This window comes from Pongo pygmaeus, chromosome 13 (genome assembly GCF_028885625.2).
Source record: "Pongo pygmaeus isolate AG05252 chromosome 13, NHGRI_mPonPyg2-v2.0_pri, whole genome shotgun sequence".
Lineage (NCBI taxonomy): Eukaryota > Metazoa > Chordata > Mammalia > Primates > Hominidae > Pongo > Pongo pygmaeus.
This window is the reverse complement of record NC_072386.2, coordinates 76814092-76834099: the sequence shown is the minus strand read 5'-3', so window position 1 is coordinate 76834099 and position 20008 is coordinate 76814092. Positions and strand designations below refer to the sequence as shown.

At 39.5% G+C, this 20008-nt stretch overlaps 1 protein-coding gene across 1 annotated transcript in view; it reads left to right on the top strand.

Annotated features, from left to right (window-relative positions):
* Positions 1-336: 336 nt before the first annotated feature.
* The window catches only part of LOC129043497 (nuclear transcription factor Y subunit gamma-like), a 34914-nt gene continuing 15242 nt past the window's right edge, over positions 337-20008 (top strand). Inside the window, exons 1-3 of the mRNA XM_054500175.1 lie at positions 337-405; positions 515-574; positions 2675-2725. Of these exons, the coding sequence (XP_054356150.1) occupies positions 337-405; positions 515-574; positions 2675-2725 (180 nt within the window). The remainder of the gene's footprint in view (positions 406-514; positions 575-2674; positions 2726-20008) is intronic.

Below are 20008 nucleotides of genomic sequence, written 5' to 3'. Positions count from 1 at the left end.
TAGCATTGAGGTATGTGTATGCAGGTAGTGGTAGTATCAAGGCATGGGCTATAGTACAACAGCACAGACTCCTGGTTGTCTACAAAACCCACTCTTCTCTACCTCCATTGTAATAGAGTTCCAGTAAGGCATGCAGTAGCCTTACTATAGTCCATATTTCTCCCCTCCCGTGACTGTTCTGTGGTGGGGTGACTAAGTTCTCTCCCACGGAATGCAAAAGGAAGGGGTGTGTGTTACTTAAGCATTTGTGTCTTAAGACATGGATGTTCCCCTTTCAAACTCTCCACCCCTTCCCACCATCTGGAACCGGGAAGTGGCAGGGACTCAGCTTCAATCATGCAGGTGATGTCAGTCTGGGGACGACGAAGTTACAAGAGGAAAGAACGATGTTCCCTGGAAGATCTTGTGGGAGAGCACTGCCTCTCCTTCCTGCATTGCTCATACTGGGGCTAAGTAACAAAGAAACAAAGATGTATTCTAGAAACTGCTGAAACGTTGTGTGTCTTTGTTCCAGCAGCTGGGCCTTACTATCACTAACATAATGGGAATTGCACATCCTACATCTGGAAAGCAGGTAATTCTAAAGAGGACCAGAAGGTAGGGACATTGGATCAAGTGGTGCTATAGAAAGAATTTCAACAGCACCTTTAATGATTGATTTCTTTAAGAAAAATGCAGAAGAAATTCTAACAGTTTTAAAATGCTGGGTTGTAAGTATACCAATATGCCTTACATTATTTTTCTATTCTTTTCTTCAGGTTTGAAATATCTAATAATAAAGCTGAAAGAAAAATGCAATAAATGGAATGTGTTGGCTATATTCTGACTTTAGAATCATCTCAACTCAGCAGCTCAGTAATATCCCCAGGAATTGTTTTATCTTTGAGTTAGATCTGTCTTCCTTTGGATTGTAGCTTCCCCTTAAAATGTTCTTCCTGGTCTCAAGATAACTACCAGCATCTCCTAGATTTTATGTAGCCTAATTAATTACAAATAAAAAGATCATCATTTCCCTCAGGTGGGTAAAATAGTCCTTCATCAAACATTTTTTGATATTTTATTATTTGTCAAAAACTATTGGCACAGAAATGACTGAGACATGATTCCCTAAATGGAAAAGCACCAAGTCATTATCCTGGGACATCCACAATTTTTTAAAAAATAGATTGTTTTTTAAAGTGCTCATATTCTGCAATTTATGATGCATGTTAGGCAACTGACTTAGAATTAGCACCCACTCTTCCTCATCCTAGTCTTATATATCCATGAACATAAGATGTTCACACTTTTCTTTAGTTACTCTCTCTGCTTTCAAAACTCTTTCATTTCTTCTCCAGTAGTACAGATCTAAATGTTTCTACAAAGCCCTCCAAGACATCTTTCTAGGGATTATCAAGAAATGGGATCCACAGGCAAGTCAGTGACTGGAGTGACTTCTCCCTAACTACATTGTCATTGCTTCAGAGTTAGAGCTGCTGGATGTTACCCTCAAGCAAGTTTGTTGTTTCCTCCTTTGTGTCCCCACAGCATTCTGTTTATATCATCAGTATAGTACTGAGATGTTAAATTAAATAAGCAGGAGGCCATTAGACTGCAGCTGTCTCTGCACTTTGAGTTCCTACATAAGAAACTGCAACCTAATTGAATATGAAAACAAACCAAAACCTGACTTAGGAATATAGCAAACTGCTGAGTTTCAGCCAATCACAAGCAGTCAGGTTCCAGCCTAATACAGGCAGCCAACTCATTGCACCATGCTCAAATACAGCAGACACCTGGTTGTAGCCAAATCAGGTGATCGCTCTACTTTACAACTGAATCTGGCCTATAAAAACTCACCACTCACACTGCTGGGCTCTCTGAACCTCTTCTGGTTCTGAGTGCTGCCCGGTTCATGAATCACATTTGTTAGGTCAGTGCAAAACTAACTGTAAATTATAATTTCCCAGAAAATTTCTTTTGAAATGCAGATTCTGAACCCCACCAGAGAATTTAGGAACCCAAATTCTAAGAATCTAAGAGATCGACTGACCTGTTGACCAGGGTGTGGCAAAACATGGCCATGCAATGTTCAGCTAACCCCATCAGTAGGTCACAGCCACCAGCATCCAATAGCTCATGACCAAGGAACATGGTCATCAGGCACCATTCTTTAACTTTACTACTTAGGTAGCCATCTCCAAACACCTGAACTTCTGTGAAATGAGCAGAGGCACATTCATAGACATTTTTCACAGGTATTTGCTTACTATATCAAGCACTAACACAGTGCTTGCAATATGTGTCTGCAACAAAGTGTCTGCAATAAAGCAGGGAACAAAACATAAGCCTCTCTGTCTATATGTAGCTTAGAGGCCTCAGGTACAGACAGAAAATAATCTAATCAACAGGTAAACTTGTATGTCGAATGGGGTTAAAAAATCTCCTATGAATGTTAACTAGCCTGATTCTAAGAAAAACAACTCTTCCATAATTTGCATGTAGTATAAGGAAAGAGAGTCCCCTACCCTTACGTGTCAGTGGTGGTGTTTAAGCAAAGCCAGGTATGTTGTAGGCACATGCACATTTTGGATGCAGGGATTGGGTTAGACACTTTTGTCAGGTCAGCCAATCTTGAAACTCAAGCATCTTTTGTTCTCTGTCTCTCCTTTTGCACTATCCCCTTTCTTCACAGAACTGTCCAGAATTAATGAGAATGGGCTCCAGGGTAGAAGAGATTGAGGTGGTAAGTGGAAGATTTTCCACATGGCCTTGTATTCAGGTAACCAAATGAACTATTAAGTAAGCAATCCCCTTTACATACATTTTAAAATCATTTTCTAGTTCTTTTAATAAAAACATACTTTAAAAAATTTGTATTTAAGACATAGGAGTACTGGAAAAAAGGATATGGAATCTGTGAACATTAAATAGTATAACTACTTGTGGCCAAAGATATTTGAAAACATATCTGAGCTACCCAGCACATTACTACAGAGAGCACAAAAGAAACAGAGTGAATCAGAGACAGCAGAAACTCCATTTAAGGTCAAAAGTGGCAAGGAGAACATATTTCAGGATGAAAAACAAATATCCAGTTTTATGCTCATCTTTGCATGACTTACTATTTCAGCAACAGTGGGAAACTTTTAAACCACTTATGTGGGGATCATCAGTCAGTAATGAACTTTATGTTCACAAGGAAAATCTTTTTTCCCAACCTTAACCTTTATGACCTGAGTCATATGATAATGCTTTTTTTTCTAGCAATGTGTTTCAAAAGTGTATGAGATTCTGTATTTTTAAAAATTATGGTGCATATACAAAATGAAGAAATTTATATTTTTTCTTAACAATCTGACATGAAAACTAAGTGCATGAAAAGTTTGACCCTATAAAAGGGTATTCTTTTTGGAATTATGGATGAGGGAGGGAAAAAAAGGACTGAGACATGGCAAAGAAAAACAATCCCTCCACACATTCTCATTTTTCAAAGTGCTGAAATTCCCAAACAGCCTGAGGATTTATCTATAAGCTGTCTCTGCAACAAAAATTTCTCTTCTAGTTTGAAATCAAACCTGAGGAATTCCAGGCTTAAAGGAAAACTCTCTCTCTTTCTCTGTGTGTGTGTGTGTGTGTGTGTGCGCACACACGCACGCTTCAGAGGATTCAACAACTCCACCATGAAAGGCAGGAATTAAAGTCACTCCTTTTAAGACTAAGTGACATTTTGGGGAGCAATCTTGCCATTTTCCCCCAAGCCCCAGTATGTGAGCTTAGCACCTCCCCAAGAGGGTGATGACCCATCTGCATTGGGCACAGTCCAAGCTTTCCATCAGTTACAATGGCCTGTTTGAGTCCTTGTCTCTTCATGGCTATATTGGATTTTTCCACACAAGAGACAGGTAGTGTGAACAAGAAAATAAAGGATCCCTTATGATATGAGTTAAGAATTTTTCCTTATGTTAAAATTAATTGGAAGCCTAAGCCCCAGGATACACAGTTGAGTGTAGCCAGAGAGGTTTTCTTTTGCTCCGGCAAGCAGCAAGACAATGGCTCTAATATTAATACATCACTCATTTTCCCTTCTCAAAGTGGAAACTGATTTTAAATTTTTATGTATCTCAGGTCTCCTAGGACAAAAACTACTCCTGGGAAGAGAGCAACGTATTTTGGGAGGCTCCCATGAACTCTTCAGGGCCACAAGTGGGAAATAACTGTTGCTTGGACAGGAGCCAAAGGCACAGCTTCCAAAATGTCTAACAGCTTCCAGAGATGGGAGCTAGGGAGAGGATGAGCTGAGAGAACTGGCTCTCATGCATCTGGGGAGATGGAGTCACTTGGGTGTCTGAGCATGTGATGTGACAGCCTGGGAAGGGAATGCTTTTCTGGGACATAATTAGAACTTCAGGTGCTTGATCTCTGCTCAATCTCACATAATAAGAAAGGAGAGGTGTGTTTATAAGCATGCACAAACAAACTTAAATACTTGGTTGGTATATATTCTTTACTTTCTTAAGCTCTGTAATTTAGATTTTGACTCACACAGTTAAAAATAAGTTTTTAAAGGTTCCCTGTCAAAATCTTTTAGAAGATTTTTTCCACTATATAAGCAGGTTCATTGTGTTGAAAAAATTACACTCTGATGAGTTCTGCATTTCTAATGTGCACCAGGCACTGAAAATGCAGTAGAGTGTGTGTGGCAGGGGAGAAAGGAGTGCGTCCAGGACTTTGATGTGAGGAAGGAGTAGCTTTAGGGCCCTATGGCATCTTTGTTTCAATCACTCCCTTCCCATCACCCCTTTTCTCCTTTCTTTACCTGTAACTGTACTCAATTTTCATTTCGTTTAAAAGAAGAAGTGGAAGTATGGTGGCCTTACATCAATAGCACTAAGGAATTAATACCCCATGGGAGCAGCCCTCAGCCAATGACCTCTGGAGTTGGTGTATAAATACCCCCAGGTCCTTTATCCCTTGGGAGGGGTTCCACATGGCTCCCAGAGTTCACCCAGCAGAAGCTGCTTAATCCTCCAGTCTATGCTTCTTTTCCCTATGCCAATCCCTACTCCCCTACCAGTGTATACTACTCTCACCTCCCAAATAAAGTACTCATACTTCTATCTTTAGCTTAGTGTCAGCTTCTGGAGGGACCCAGAGTAAATCATGTGTCTTCTGGGTACTGAAACATTGACATGAATCATCAGGTAATGGCCACACTGTCTGGGTTCCCTCCTCTGACAACACCGGAAGCAGTTCTCAGTCTTCTTCATAAAGTCCTGAGTTGCAGGGCTTTGCTCAGTACAAGCTGATCCACATTTTGCAATGATAACTATCAACATTTTACTAGGGTTTAACTCGAGCCTAAACATATAGACAGACAAATTCTGTGCAAGGAGTTATCAAAATGACAGTTTCTTCACATTAAGGAATTAGTGAGAGGCCAGGAGGCTGAGAGTTCCATCTTTGCCGTGGGCTTGTCTGGATTCTGCTTCTTACTTTGTCCCAACCTCCCTCCTCTTCAGAGTATCCCTCATGTTCCTGCCCTACACATTGGCTCTGGAGTTGGTTACTTCCTTGTTTCAGGATCCTCAACAATTTTCGACATTTCTATGATGATTTTTTGGTGTTTCCAGTTACAGTGGCCCACAGCTCACCTGATGAGCAGGATACTGACTAATGTAGTTAATAATTTTCATTGATGCTATTTATGAATGTCTCTGTGTGGTGTATCTTCAAAATACCTTGCAAGATTATGACTCACATGCTCATCACCCACTCCCCGCCCCTCCCCTCCCAAAGCCATCTCTGGGAAAGTAAGGTTCTTGCTGAGGACAATGAGGAGCCATTGAGCCATTCCTCAGAAGCAAGTGAATGACATGATGAAGAGCTGGGAAGACATCCAACCCCTGGAGGCAGAGACCAGTTTACAAATCTCCAGTGTCATTCAGACCCTAACTGCAATGAGTGCAATAAAGAAGGTAATATGAGGAATGACCAGAGACAAAAAGCAATTGTATCTTTTCAGAAAAAAATGTGGTTATTTCAAGGATGAGAAATCAACCAATAGCACTGATGATCATAATCATAATTATCAGCTTTTTTTTACTATCCATTTTATGCTAAGAACCATATTAGATATTTCCTTAAGTTGTCTGTAATCCTTCTTCCCCAACAACAACCCTCAAAGGAGGATGTTTTATTTCTTCTTCCTCTCTCTCCCTCACTCCTTCTCTCTCTCTCCCTCCCTCTTTTTCTTCCTCCCTCCTTCTTTTTTTCTATAGCTGAGACTACCAAGACTGTGAGTAGTTAAGATTGTTTGATGAAGGTAACAGCTACTCCATAACAGAACTGGAATTTGAGCCCAGATTTGTCTGGTTCTAAAATCTGTTATCTTGTATTTCTTGACTTTTTTAAAAAACAAAAATAGAGAGTTTGAGAAATTCTTTCATGGTGAAGTATGAAGACAAATTACCAGCATTTCTGCATTTGAACTTCTGTACAATTAGCAACAATGGTTAATGAGAACTTACCAAGACAATTGACCTTTAAAAAACAGACTTTTTCTCTTCTTTACAAGCAACTGACAAATTAACCCACTCAATAAATATTTGTTGAACAGATTGTGTGTATGAAACCTTCTAGAACAATTGATCAATTATGGTCTTGCATCTAGGATACTCGCAGTTGAACCCCGATAAGGTCTTTAAAAAGAAGTGGTGATTTCTGAAAGAAATGTAGTTTTTAAAAAGTCACTCTAGCCATATAGGAAGTATCAGGGAACTTTTCCCTCACCATATGCAGTGGGTTTGACTAGGAGGGCCAGCTTCATGTTGTACAAATATGGACCAGTTTTAATATTTCCAGTGAATGCTTTCATTTTGTTCGTTGAGTCACCGTCTGTGTGGGTATCCAGAAACTGGATAGCTTAGAGAGATCCAGTAAATATTTAGTCATTTATATTTTAAAACTTAGTCCAGTCTAGTTTAAATTCTGACTTCCAATTAGCATAGAAAAGACTTAAAAGCAGCTCCTAGGATCTGCTTGTGACAGAGAAAGGCAAGGCCCACTGTGATAGCTCTCTTTCTCCCCTCCCTCCCTCTCTTCCTCCCTCCATCCCTTCCTCCCTCTTTTCTTTCATCTCTCTCTCCCTCTTTCTCTCTCGCCCTCTCAACTTTATACTTCCTTGGCCATGAATGGGGCTTCTCTTTCCTCCCTACCCTTAGAAATGCTTGTTCCAAGCAGTACCTGTGATCACCTACCTGAGACTCTAAGCTTCCAGAGGCTTCACAGTGCAAGGGACTGGACAGAAAGAAACCACAGATTAAACAAAACAGGCTGCTCAGAAGGAAAAATACACAGGAAGGTATTTCAAAAGCACAATACTCAATGCACTGATTTTTGTCTACGTTTCCTCCGATCTCTTGAATTTAAGAACACATCTGTGTTTTTACCACCTTCCCCAGCACAGTGCCTGGTTAAAGTAGGCACCCATGGCTGTTTGTTGAATGAAGGCAATTCAACGGAAGGTATCAGCTGTTGTGAGATTGACCAGCACAGGTAGTATTGAGAAAATGTGTCCTGACCTGGATCTTGATGAAGGCATATGACATGTTAGAGTCAAAGGTGAAGAGGGCAAAACTTCCTGCTTTCAATTGAAAGGCTGAGCATCAACCATGCACCGGGCATTGCTACTTGGGCTCACTCAGACATAGTGAAGAATAAGGAATGTTTCTGTCCTGAGGAGCTCATAGGCTGGTGGAAGGGGCAACATAATGAATCATAGTGGGTTTTGTTATTTTTTTTAACTTGCCCAAATCCTATAATGGAGATATGATGCTATCATGTGATAATAAAGATAATGAGATAGAGATGTGCAGGTACTAGATTTGTGGGGTCAGTGTGGAGTTTACAAAAGAAGAAATTCCATTAATAATCTGGGAAATCTGAGGAGGAAGGCCCCCCTCCCACAGGGTGGGTGAGGAAAGCTATCAGTAGTTGTCATCTCCAGCATCCACACATAAGGAATTAATGTAACATGTCATATTCTTCACCTTGAAAGTTCCACCAAATAGCTAGGCTTGTATCAATTTGCAAGGTGCTAGAAAATTATTGCATGCTCTGTGCACATTTAGGGATATTGAATAAGACAGCATGAAAAATTTTTACTATTAAATAATGTATGTAATTCTTATTTGAAAAATTTGGTTTTTGGGAGGTTAAAACTGGAATTAATAAGGCTAAGTAATTTTGCTTTGACTCATTGTTCACTCTCAATACAAACTGAAGTTCTTGGGGAAGGTGTCCCTGGCAGAATGAGAAATAGTGGCCATTTGACGAAACTCTATACCTCATAGAAACTGCTACAGAATACATAGAAACTGGGAAAAATTTCCATCTGACATAAGACTTGAGCTCCAAATGGTTCCTGTCCTTTAAAACAAAGTGACAAAATAGAAATAAAATAAAAGTTAGGTATCAGAATGTGAAAAAGAATCCCTAGGTCGGCAATACCCAATATAGTAGCTACTAGCCACATGTGGCTACTATTAATAAGTACTTGAAATGTAGCTAACCCCAAATGAGATGTGCTAGAAGTGTAAAACCCATGCTGTATTTCAAAGACTTAATGCAAAAGAAGAAGGAGAAAAAAATAAAATATCTCATTAATATTTTTAATAATGATTACCTGCTGGAATGATGATATCTTGGGTATATTGAGTTAAATAAAATATATTACTAAATTAATTTTACCTGTTTCTTTTTGTGGCTACTAGAAAACTTAACCTTATTCACCAGGCGTGATGACTCACGCCTGTAATCCCAGCACTTTGGGATGCTGAGGCAGGCAGATCAGGAGGTCTGGAGATCGAGACCATCCTGGCTAACACGGTGAAACCCTGTCTCTACTAAAAATATAAAAAATTAGCCAGGCGTGATGGCGGGCACCGGTAGTCCCAGCTACTCAGGAGGCTGAGGCAGGAGAATGGCTTGAACCCGGGAGGTGGAGCTTGCTGTGAGAGGAGCTGGTGCCACTGCACTCCAGCCTGGGTGACAGAGCAAGACTCTGTCTTAAAAAAAAAAAAACAACTTAATCTTATTCATGTAGTTTGCACTATTATCTGTTTCTGAGTGCTACTTTAGACTGAGATTTGGAACATTTCCTCCCCTCCTTTTTTTTTTTTTCTTTTTTTTAACAGGAATTGGAAAGTTTTCTATTAAAGGCAATTGACCTGCTTTAAAAGAAAATCACAACCACATGGGAATATAAAAGAAACTTAATTTCATTTTCTCATGTTTTGTTTCGTTTTTGTAAGAGAAAGATACCTGAAATGTCATGCTCAGTTGATCTTAAAATTTCGAACAGAGAACATAAATATGTTTTTTAAATACAATGTTAAAGGCTCATAATCCACTTCGGTTCAAGTAGTGCTGATTAAGGGAAGGGAGCAGGGGGATGTGCTGGGGAGAATGAAGAGTGCTGTATTTTGGATATTTGTCCCCTTCAGATCTTATGTTGAAACTGGATTCCCAATGTTGGAGGTTCCACCTCATGGCCCATGTTTGAGTCTCGGGAGTGGATCCCTTATGAATAGATTAATGTCCTCCCCCTCACCATGAGATCTCTGCACATGGCTCCCCTTCACCTTCAGCCAAAAATGGAAGCAGCCTGAGGCCCTCACTAGGAGCAGATGCTGGTGCCATGCTTCTTATACAGCCTGCAGAACTGTGAAACAAATAAACCTCTTTTTTTTTTTTTTTTTTTTTTTTTTGAGACAGAGTCTCTTTCTGTCACCCAGGCTGGATTGCAGTGGCACCATCTTGGTTCACTGCAACCTCCACCTCCCAGGTTCAAGTAATTCTCCTGCCTCATCCTCCCAAGTAGCTGGGACTACAGGTGCATACCACCACGCTCAGCTAATTTTTGTATTTTTAGTAGAGATGGGGTTTCACCATGTTGGCCAGGCTGGTCTTGAACTCCTGACCTTGTGATCCACCCGCCTCGGCCTCCCAAAATCCTAAGATTACAGCCATGAGCCACCACGCCTGGTCTCTCTTTTCTTTATAAATGACTCAGCCTCAGGTATTCCTTTCTAGCAACACAAAAATGGATGAAGGCAAAGAGATAATGACTCATTGCTGATTTCAGAACACTAATTTTACACTCATATTCCTAAAAACCTCGAAGGAAAAAAGATATGCATATGAGACAAACAAATATCTTCTTATACCATGTATCACTTATCCATGATAATTATGGTCACTCAGGTGATTCACCTCAAATTATATGCAATGACTGTACCATTCAAAGTCTACTATGGATATCCTATGGATATCCAACTATCTGCTATCCATAGTAGACTTTGGTACAGTCATTGCACATAATTTGGGGTATAACAAGATATTCTTCTGTGTATAACAAGATATTCCCTCCTATGAGTGCAGCACGAATTTTTCTGGTCAGGAACAAAGGTTTATTGGGGAAGGAGGAGGAGTAGTCACAGGGTCCATTTGAGCTTTACCCTTAGTACAACAGGTTTGATTTGGTCTTCTGTAGCTGCAGGGTCAGCACTGACACACTCCTGCACAGAGCAAAAGAGAAAAGGCATCAGACTTGGACTCCTTGGTTCAGGGTTTTCTCCCCAGATTACTGATGGGGGCCAAGGGCGAAGCTGAGAGCTGCAGGCTTTCCCTTGGTGTCCCCATTACCACATATTGCCAGCCCATTGTCTAATGCAACTGTTTAAAACTCTTATCAAAGGCCTTGGACAATGGTTTCCACTTCTACTGCCAACCCAGAGGCCAGGAAATGAGTTATAAAGCATCAGCTTAAGTTCAACACTGTCATTGATGCTATATGTAAACAATACGAAGGATTTTACAATTTTAGGCAATCTGCAAAGCAAAATAAGACAAGCAATGGAAAAAAAAATAAAGAAACGATTGACTTAGGAGATGAAATTGACGCACATGATTTTATTCTAATTCAAACTTCACTTTTCATGGGTGATAAAACTGAGCCAGCAAGGGGCTGAGCGATTTTCCAAACCACATCCCCAGTTGGGATTAGATTAGCTCTTAGTGTAGCTCCTCTTAGTCTCCCAGGGCTCCTTGGTCACTCCATAGTAGTTAAACTCCTAGGTAGTTAAATACACTTTGGGCCAGGCGCGGTGGCTCATGCCTGTAATCCTAGCATTTTGGGAGCCCAAGGCGGGAGGATCACGAGGTCAGGAGTTCGAGAACAGCATGGCCAACATGGTGAAACCTCATCTCTACTAAAAATACAAAAATTAGCCGGGTATGGTGGCATGCTCCCAGCTATTCGGGAGGCTGAGGCAAGAGAATCGCTTGAACCTGGGAGGCAGAGGTTGCTGTGAGCTGAGATCGCCCCACTGCACTCCAGCCTGGGTGACAGAGTGAGACTCCATCTCAAACAAACAAACAAACAACCACTTCAGGGCAATCTAACTCACCATGAATTACCTGCTTTTAGTTCCTTTTCTAAGCATACTAATAGCTGCCCACAGTCTGTTAAATATTTGCTGTACTGGATTTTACTTAAGAATCCTGTGAATTATTTTCTTACCATATGAGTTGAATGCTTAAGCAGAATCAGCTAAATTTGTTCCCAAACCTGTCTTTGTCAGTTGTCCTTATTATTATAATTGTCTAATTAAATTAAATATAAATCAATGAAAATTAAATTTAGAAAAATAATTTTCTCTATAAAAATTAAGCTTAATGCTTTGAACAGTTCTAGGAGAACTGTAAAGTTTTTGGGAAAATAATCTTCAAATTCCAGAGAGATTCTGCTCTCTCATGGTTTTCTTGGTTTTGATTTAAGATCCTGCTTCCTTTAAGAAGAAATTGAAGCTGGGAACTACAAAATACTTATTTTTGTTGTGGTTCATGTATGAAAGACAATACAAAACTTCAATCAGCTATCTCCAAAACCAAAGAATAATCCTGGCCCTGCATCAAATGTTGGTAAACAAATGTAAATGTGTATATTTTGAATTGAAATAAATTACACAAAGTATGTATCATTTTTGTAGTGTATCTTCATGATATCTGTATTTTCTGATTGACCTGCTAGGTATTTGTCCTATGACATAAGATAACAAGAAAGCTGCTACTGTAAAAGAAAAGGAGACTATATTACAAAGTATAAAAGGTTAAGCCTGGGCGTGGTGGTTCATGCCTGTAATCCCAGCTACTTGGGATGCTGAGGCATGAGAATTGCTTGAATCAGGGAGGTGGAGGTTGCAGTGAGCCGAAATGGTGCCACTGCTCCCCAGCCTGGGTGACAGAGCGAGACCTTGTCTCAAAAAAAAAAAAAAAAAAAAGAGCCAGCATCCCCGCAAAAGTATTTTAGAGCTTTATTAAACTCGGCATTCTTTAATTCAGTGTTCATGGCAACTTTGTAGAACATAACTTCTATCAATAATGAGACTGTGTTTGTCTTTGGACATGACTAATTTGCATTGCCATCAATAATCTACAGCTTACAAAGTTGTAAAATAGTTCAAAATAAAAGACATAGATATCCCATAAGGGTACTCTGGGCACAACACCCAGTTATTTTTTTTGCCAATTTCAAAATCTTACACAATTTTTTCTGACATGAATATTTTTCTTGGTCACTGGGTTGGTTCAGTTGTTTTGATAAAGTGAAATAAACAGCGGTTGTCAGTCTAACAAATAAGTTCTTTTAAAATATCTACTTGCCTACTAAATCCTAATCCTTTCACATTTAAAAATAATGTGATCTCACTTGTAGTCACATTTGCATATATCAATCATTTGATGATTTTTCTTGGGAAATTATGAGGCAAATGGAGTCAAAGGCAGGTGAGGAAGTATTAGGTAAGAGAAAGCAGGAGGTAGACAGATAAATGAACTCATTCAACCCTGGAACATCTCAGGGAAGCAGATAAGATTTAGCCATTTTGCAGAAGAGGAAACATAAACTCTAATAAGTTAAATAATGCTTAAGAGGTCACAAATGAATAAATGGATTCAACTCAGTTCTTCTGGATCCAAGCCCAGGGCTCTTTCCACCCACAAATACCCTCTCTATGTTCTATCACGAGTTATGAAAACCATTTGTCTCACCTTTTCCCTCTGGGTTGGTGGTAATGACTGGAAGACTGATTCATAGTCTTAGTGCATTATATTAATCTCTATGCCAAGTATCCTTGTTCGTTGTATGAAGCGCTGTTTATTTGTTGATTTTTATTTTTTATTTTTGTTTTTGCCTATAGTCTCAATTTTGTTTTTTTTACCTTAGAAAGAGGAAAGGAAAGTAGAATTGTTGGGCTTGGCTCTGAGAAAAAAAATAAAAACAAGCTACAAGTCTGAAGAATCTAGGAAGTGCTTTGAGAGTCAGAAGCTGAGCATGAGAGCTTAACAAATTCCCAATACTCATGTGTAGTTAGATATTTTTGTTTCTTTTGTTTGTTTAGTGTTTCTGTGTTTCCTGTCTGTACCAAGATGTAATCTCTAGAGGCCAAAGTGAAGAAACAGCTTACATAACCGTCGATTCTTTTGGCTTTCGGATGAGTAACAGGTGTTTAGTAGTTAAAAAAATTACTCAGAGGTTACACCACCAATTTCTCAGTCTCTCAGCTATCAGTCTTTAGATATATGGCTGTGTGCTCATCAAAGCTGTCTTTCTTAAGTGTATGTAGCACTCTCTGATTTTAGATAGTAAGTGGTAGGCAAATAGATAAATGATAGAAGATGTTAGATGGATAGATAGACTTTAGATGATAGACAGATATTAATGACACATATGTGTATACTACCTACATACATAAATACATAGTATAAATTTTTTTTCCTTTTTTTAAGTTCAAGGGTACATGTGCAGGATGTGCAGGTTTGTTATAAAGGTAGATGTGTGCCATGGTTTTTTGCTGCACAGATCATCCCATCACCTAGGTTTTAAGCCCAGCATCCATTAGCTATTCTCCCTGATGCTGTCCCTCCTCCCACCCAACCTCCAACAGGCCCCAGTGTGTGTTGTTCCCCACCGTGTGTCCATGTATATCATTTAGCTCCTACTTATAAGTGAGAACATGTGGTATTTGGTTTTCTGTTCCTGTGTTAGTTTGCTGAGGATAATGGCCTCCAGTTCCATCCATGTCTTTGCTATTTGTTACAAAGATATTAGTGCCATGTAGATCCTGAATTTTCTCTAATCCTAATTTACCTGACATATGTTACGCTCAAGGATCTGTTTTGGCTGCAAGTATGATCAATAGACTCTACATTTTATATATAGGTGATACACAAATAGACAGGTAGCATTAATTTATTCCAATAAACACAGTATAATGAGACAATGATCCAAGGCAATGGCATATTCAAAGTGACAGAAAATCAATAATTCCATCAAGGAAATCCAGGAAAGGCCTCTATATACATATTCTTTTATATTTGTCATAAAGAAAAACCAAAGGCATCTGTGAATACAACAACAGATGTAACGTAGCATGGTGAATTTTTACTTACCTAAGGTGGAGCTGGCTTTCCAGACTTCCCTTCACTGTTTAATTCTGGGTCAGGATTGGCCATAGGGAAATGTGTGTGAGATTTCAAAGGTGGCAGTGAGGCAATAGCCATTACACCCCTAAGGTCAACGTAGGGCACCTGGTGTCACAGCAGCTCCCCATGTGGGTGCTGATTAGTGAGCTCCCCTGATGGCAAGGGCAGTGGCTGGGCTTCAGGTGTCTTGGCTCCTGTCCATCTCCTCCTTCTGCCTGTCTGCATCCTGGGCCAGATGCAGGTGCGCCTTGTGGTGAAGACTGCCAGCTTGTTATCAGGAGTCACCTACATAGCTGAGGTTGAAGGTAGAGAGACAGATGCAGGCTGGAGAAATGAACTTCAAGTGGGGAGATGGATTCTGGTCCAGGTATTACCACAGCCTCATTGTGTGTTTCTGGAACATCACTTGACTTCTCTGTATCTCTGTTTGGTCAGATTACATGACCATTAGTTGCAGCTCCAACTCAAAGTTTGAGAATGTTAATAAAACACCACCATAGCATCTACAACTTATTGAGACATTATGTTCACCAGGAGTTTTAGAATTAGAAAAAAACAGCCGGGCGTGGTGGCTCACGCCTCTAATCCCAGCACTTTGGGAGGCCAAGGAGGGCGGTTTGAGACCACCCTGGCCAACATGGTGAAACCCCGTCTCTACCAAAAATACAAAAATTAGCCAGGCGGGGTGGTGCATGCCTGTAATCCTGACTACTCAGGAGGCTGAGACAGGAGAATTGGCTTGAATCCAGGAGGCAGAGGATGCAGTGAGCAGAGATCGCACCACTGTACTCCAGCCTGGGTGACAGAGCGAGACTCTGTCTCAAAAAAAAAAAAAAAAAAAAAAGAAGAAAGCTAGGAGAATGTTTTAGTCAAATGAAGCTATGAATCTAAGATCCCCATTAAAATATAACTTTGCATATTAATTATTTTGCAAAGTTTGAAATTAACTTTGAATCATTCAAAATAGCAATCTAAATATTCACTGACGAATGAATGAATTAAGAAAAGGTGGTATATACATACAATGGAACATTATTCAGCCTTAAAAAAAGAAGGCAATTCTGCCATTTGTGACAACTTGAATGAACCTGGAGGACATTATGGTAAGTGAAATAAGCCAGACACAGAAGACAAATATCTCATGACCTCACTTACATGATGAATCTTAAGAGTCAAACCCATAGAAGCAGAGGGAGAACCATAGTTGCCAGGCGCTGCAGGGAGGGATTAATAGGAAGGAATTAGCCAAAGGTTACAAAGCTTCAGTTATACAAGAAGAATAAGTCCTAGACATCTACTGGATAGCATAGCGCCTATTGTTAGAAATGCTGTATTGTACATTTAAACTATTTGCTGAGGGCAGATCTTATGTTAAGTGCTCTTACGACAAAAGACTACAAATAATAATAATAATAAATAAAGAAGGCAGGAGGAAACTTTTGTAGGTAATGAGTGGGTTTATGGCATAGCTTGCGGTGTTGGTTTTCACAAGTATAACTTAGCTCCAAACTCATCAAGTTGTACAGATTAAATATGTAAAGCTCCTTGTATGTCAGTCATTCCTCTGTAAAGTAGTTTAAAAAATAAAAAAGAAAATTAACTTTGTTTACTTGATGTTGAAGTACACTTTTGTTATGTTTTAAAAAATTATTAATACGGGACAAGTACAGAGTGTCATGTACCATATGACTAACTCCAAAAATCTAAATTCCCAGAGCATATGTGCCTGTGAAACAGCCAAAAATATCAATTGCTGTAAGACCTGTGGTGTCCTAAATACCTGTAGGTGTCTGAATTACAGGAATCCTGTAACCGTGACACAGCACACGTTTATGCTCTGTTCAATGAAGGGTGGCAGGAGAGTGTCTGTGGGTCATCTGATAGCCTTCCTTTCTTAGCCCTGCACATTTTTGATAATTTGCCAGGACATCTTATCTGGGCCATTAGGGTACAAACATTTCCCAGGAGCTCTTTCATTCTTATACATCAAATAACAGAGATGAAATGCAAAGTTGGAGTAAAAAGCAGATTGGCATGATTGTAGGATAGAATAGGGGCCCTCTGACAACTCTTTTCAATAAGAAGACAATGGGGTGAACTCTGGCAAGACCGCCCCACCCACCCCGCAGTGAAAAGCTGCATGTTGAAAACATGCTGGTGAGATAATTTTATTCGTCACCACCATCTCAGTACCATGATCCATCATCAAAGAAATCATGATGGTGTTGATAAGAGCTACTGCAATAACACCACCTTGCATTTCCAAGAGGCCCATTTCTGAGCTGCTATTGTGCTATTTCTTCCCCCATTTAATGACACAGATGTCTACATCCAAATGCACCTGTGTTTAGAAACATAAGGTTCATTATGAGAACAGAGCCCTGAGCCCCTCCTGACCATTCCTCAGGCGGGAACAATGGCCACATACATATAGCCGCAGAGCCAGCCAGCCCCGGAATTAACTTCCTCGATGGCAGATGTGTTCTTGGACTCCAAAATTCTAAACCAGTAAGAGCAAATTACAGGATTAAGGGATTTAATTCTTATTACATGAGGAATGCATGCACGTTGATTCTTTTCTGCTAGTGATGGGTAAACAATGGTTTTCATTTAAAACACAAATATCTCATTTAACAGAAAGGACAGGGGAGGGCAGGGAATAGAATGTGTAGGTGATTCTCAAAAGGGTTGAAGGAGCCGAGGGATCATCTCTCAGGGGTCTGGTTTCTTACAAAGCGAGAGTGAATTTCTTTCCATATCTGAAGCATTTAATTCAAGAGTTATGCAAACATCTTTTTGGCATCTAATCTGTATTAGGCATTGGGGCCATTCTTGGAGAATTTTTGGTACAGCAAAAAAGAAACATTGGTTCTTCATCCATTTTGCTCATCTTCCTCAGCTGCCCTTAGCTTATTCTGTAGTATCAGTCCTCAGGGTGGTTGTTTGTGTTACCAGGAAATGTGAATAATTTTGGTGAGACAGTTTCCAACACAATTCCTTTGCAAGTACAGAGAACTCAGAAACTAGGCATAGGCCGTCATGAGTGGTAGGGTATGTATTCCTGGGTACATGGGCTCAAGGTCTGTGCTTCCTCAGTAATTCAACAAATGTTTATTGAGTGCCTGCTAGATAGGAGGACCTGCCTGTATTCTAGGAAGGCAGACAGAGAGTCTGCAAGTAAGTAATACAGAAAGTATCTGACAGTTGTAAGTGTGATGAAGAGAATACAACTGGGTGATGTGAACAGGTGAATGGGAGACTCTTTTAGCTAGGATGGTCTAGGAGGGCTTCTTTGAGGAAATAACATTTAAGCTGAAAACCGATTGATGAACAGGAGCCAGACATGCAAAGAGGGAAAGGGAAAGGGATTCTAGGTAAGGGGAATTGATTATGCAAAGGCCCTAAGAGAGGAACCCACTTGGCCTCTGCATGACATAGAAAGAAGGTCAGTGCCGCTATGATCAGAGTTGGTGTTAGAGAGATGACAAGATCTTATAGGGCCTTGTAGGCCCTGGTGTGGAATTTAGATTTTAATTTATTTTGGTGTTTCTCAAACTTTAGTGTTAAAACACAGACCAATGGAACAGGATAGAGAATGCAGAAATAAGGCTTACAACTATCTGATCTACAACAAAGCTGACAAAAACAAGCAGTGGGGAAAGGACTTCCTATTCCATAAATGGTACTGGGATAACTGGCTAGCTATATGCATAAGATTGAAATTGGACCCCTTTCTTACATCATGTACAAAAATTAAGTTAAGATAGATTAAAGACTTAAATGTAAAACCGAGAACTATAAAAATCCTGGAAGACAACCTAGGCAATACCCCTCTGGACATGGAAACAGGCAGAGATTTCATGACAAAGATGACAAAAGCAATCACAATAAAACCAAACACTGACAAATAGGATCTGATTAAAGAGCTTCTGCACAGCAAAGGAAACTGTCAACAGAGTAAACAGACAACCTACAGAATGGGAGAAAACGCAAGCTATGCAGCTGATAAAGGTTTGATATCCAGTCTCTATAAGGAACTTAAATTCACAAGAAAAACAACCTCATTACAAGGACATGAATAGATACTTTTCAAAAGAAGACATACACACAGCCAACAAACATATGAAAAAACTCAACATTACTGATGATTAGAGAAATGCAAATCAAAACCACAATGAGATACCATCTCTTAGCAGTCAATGGCTATTATTGAAATGGCAAAAAATAACAGATGCTAGCTAGGTTGTGGAGAAAAAAAAATGCTTATACACTCTTGGTGAGAGTGTAAATTAGTTCAAGCATTGTAGAAGACAGTGTGACAATCCCTCAAAAACCTAAAAACAGAAATACCATTTGACCCAGCAATCCCATTACTGGATGTATACCCAAAGGAATATAAATTGCTCTATCATAAAGAAGACACATGTACATGCATGTTCACTGCAGCATTATTCACAACAGAAAAGACATGGAATCAATCTAAATGCCCATCAATGGTAGACTGAATAAAGAAAATGTGGTACATATACACCATGGAATACTATGCAGCCATGAAAAAGAATGGAGTCATGTTTTTTGCAAGAACATAAATGAAGCTAGAGGCCATTATCCTTAGCAAACTAATGCAGGAACAGAAAACCAAAACATTTTCTCCCTTATAAGTGGGAACTAAATGACGAGAACACATTAACACAACAGACACAGGGGCCTATTGGAAGGTGGAGGGTGGGAGGAGGGAGAGGATAAGGAAAAATAACTAGTGTATACTAGGCTTAATACCTGAGTGACAAAATACTCTTTTAAACACACCCCCATCACAAAAGTTTACCTATATAGCAAACCTGCACATATACCCCTGAACTTAAAATAAAAATTAAATTAAAAAAACAACAACAACACAGATTGCTGAGCCCATCCCTAGAGATTCTTTAGTGGGTCTGAAGTGGGCCCTAAGAATTTGCATTTCTCCAAGCTGCCATGTGATTCAGATGGTGCTTGCTCACAAACTACTTTAGAAACAAACAAACAAACAAAACTTTATTGAGAAATAATGTACATACCATACAATTTACCCATTTTAAAGTGTAGAATTTATTTTTAGTATATTGATGGATATGTGCAATTGTCACCACAGTTAATTTTAGAATATTTTCACCCTGCAAAGAGAAACCCTTGACTCTGTAGCTAGTTCCCTGCCCTGCTGCCACCCACCCCTCCCCAGCTCTATGCAGTCACTCATGTACTTTCTGTCTCTATTGATTTGCCTGTGCTGGGCGTTTTGTATAAATGGAATTATACAATATGTGGGCTTTTGTGACTGTCTTTTTTCATTTAGCATAATGTCAAGATTCATCCATGTTGTAGCATGTGTCAGAACTTTCTTCCTTTTTATGGAAAAATAACCTATAACCTTCCATGATATGGATATACCACATTTTGTTTATTCATTTGTTAATTTACAGACATTTTAGTTGTTTCCATC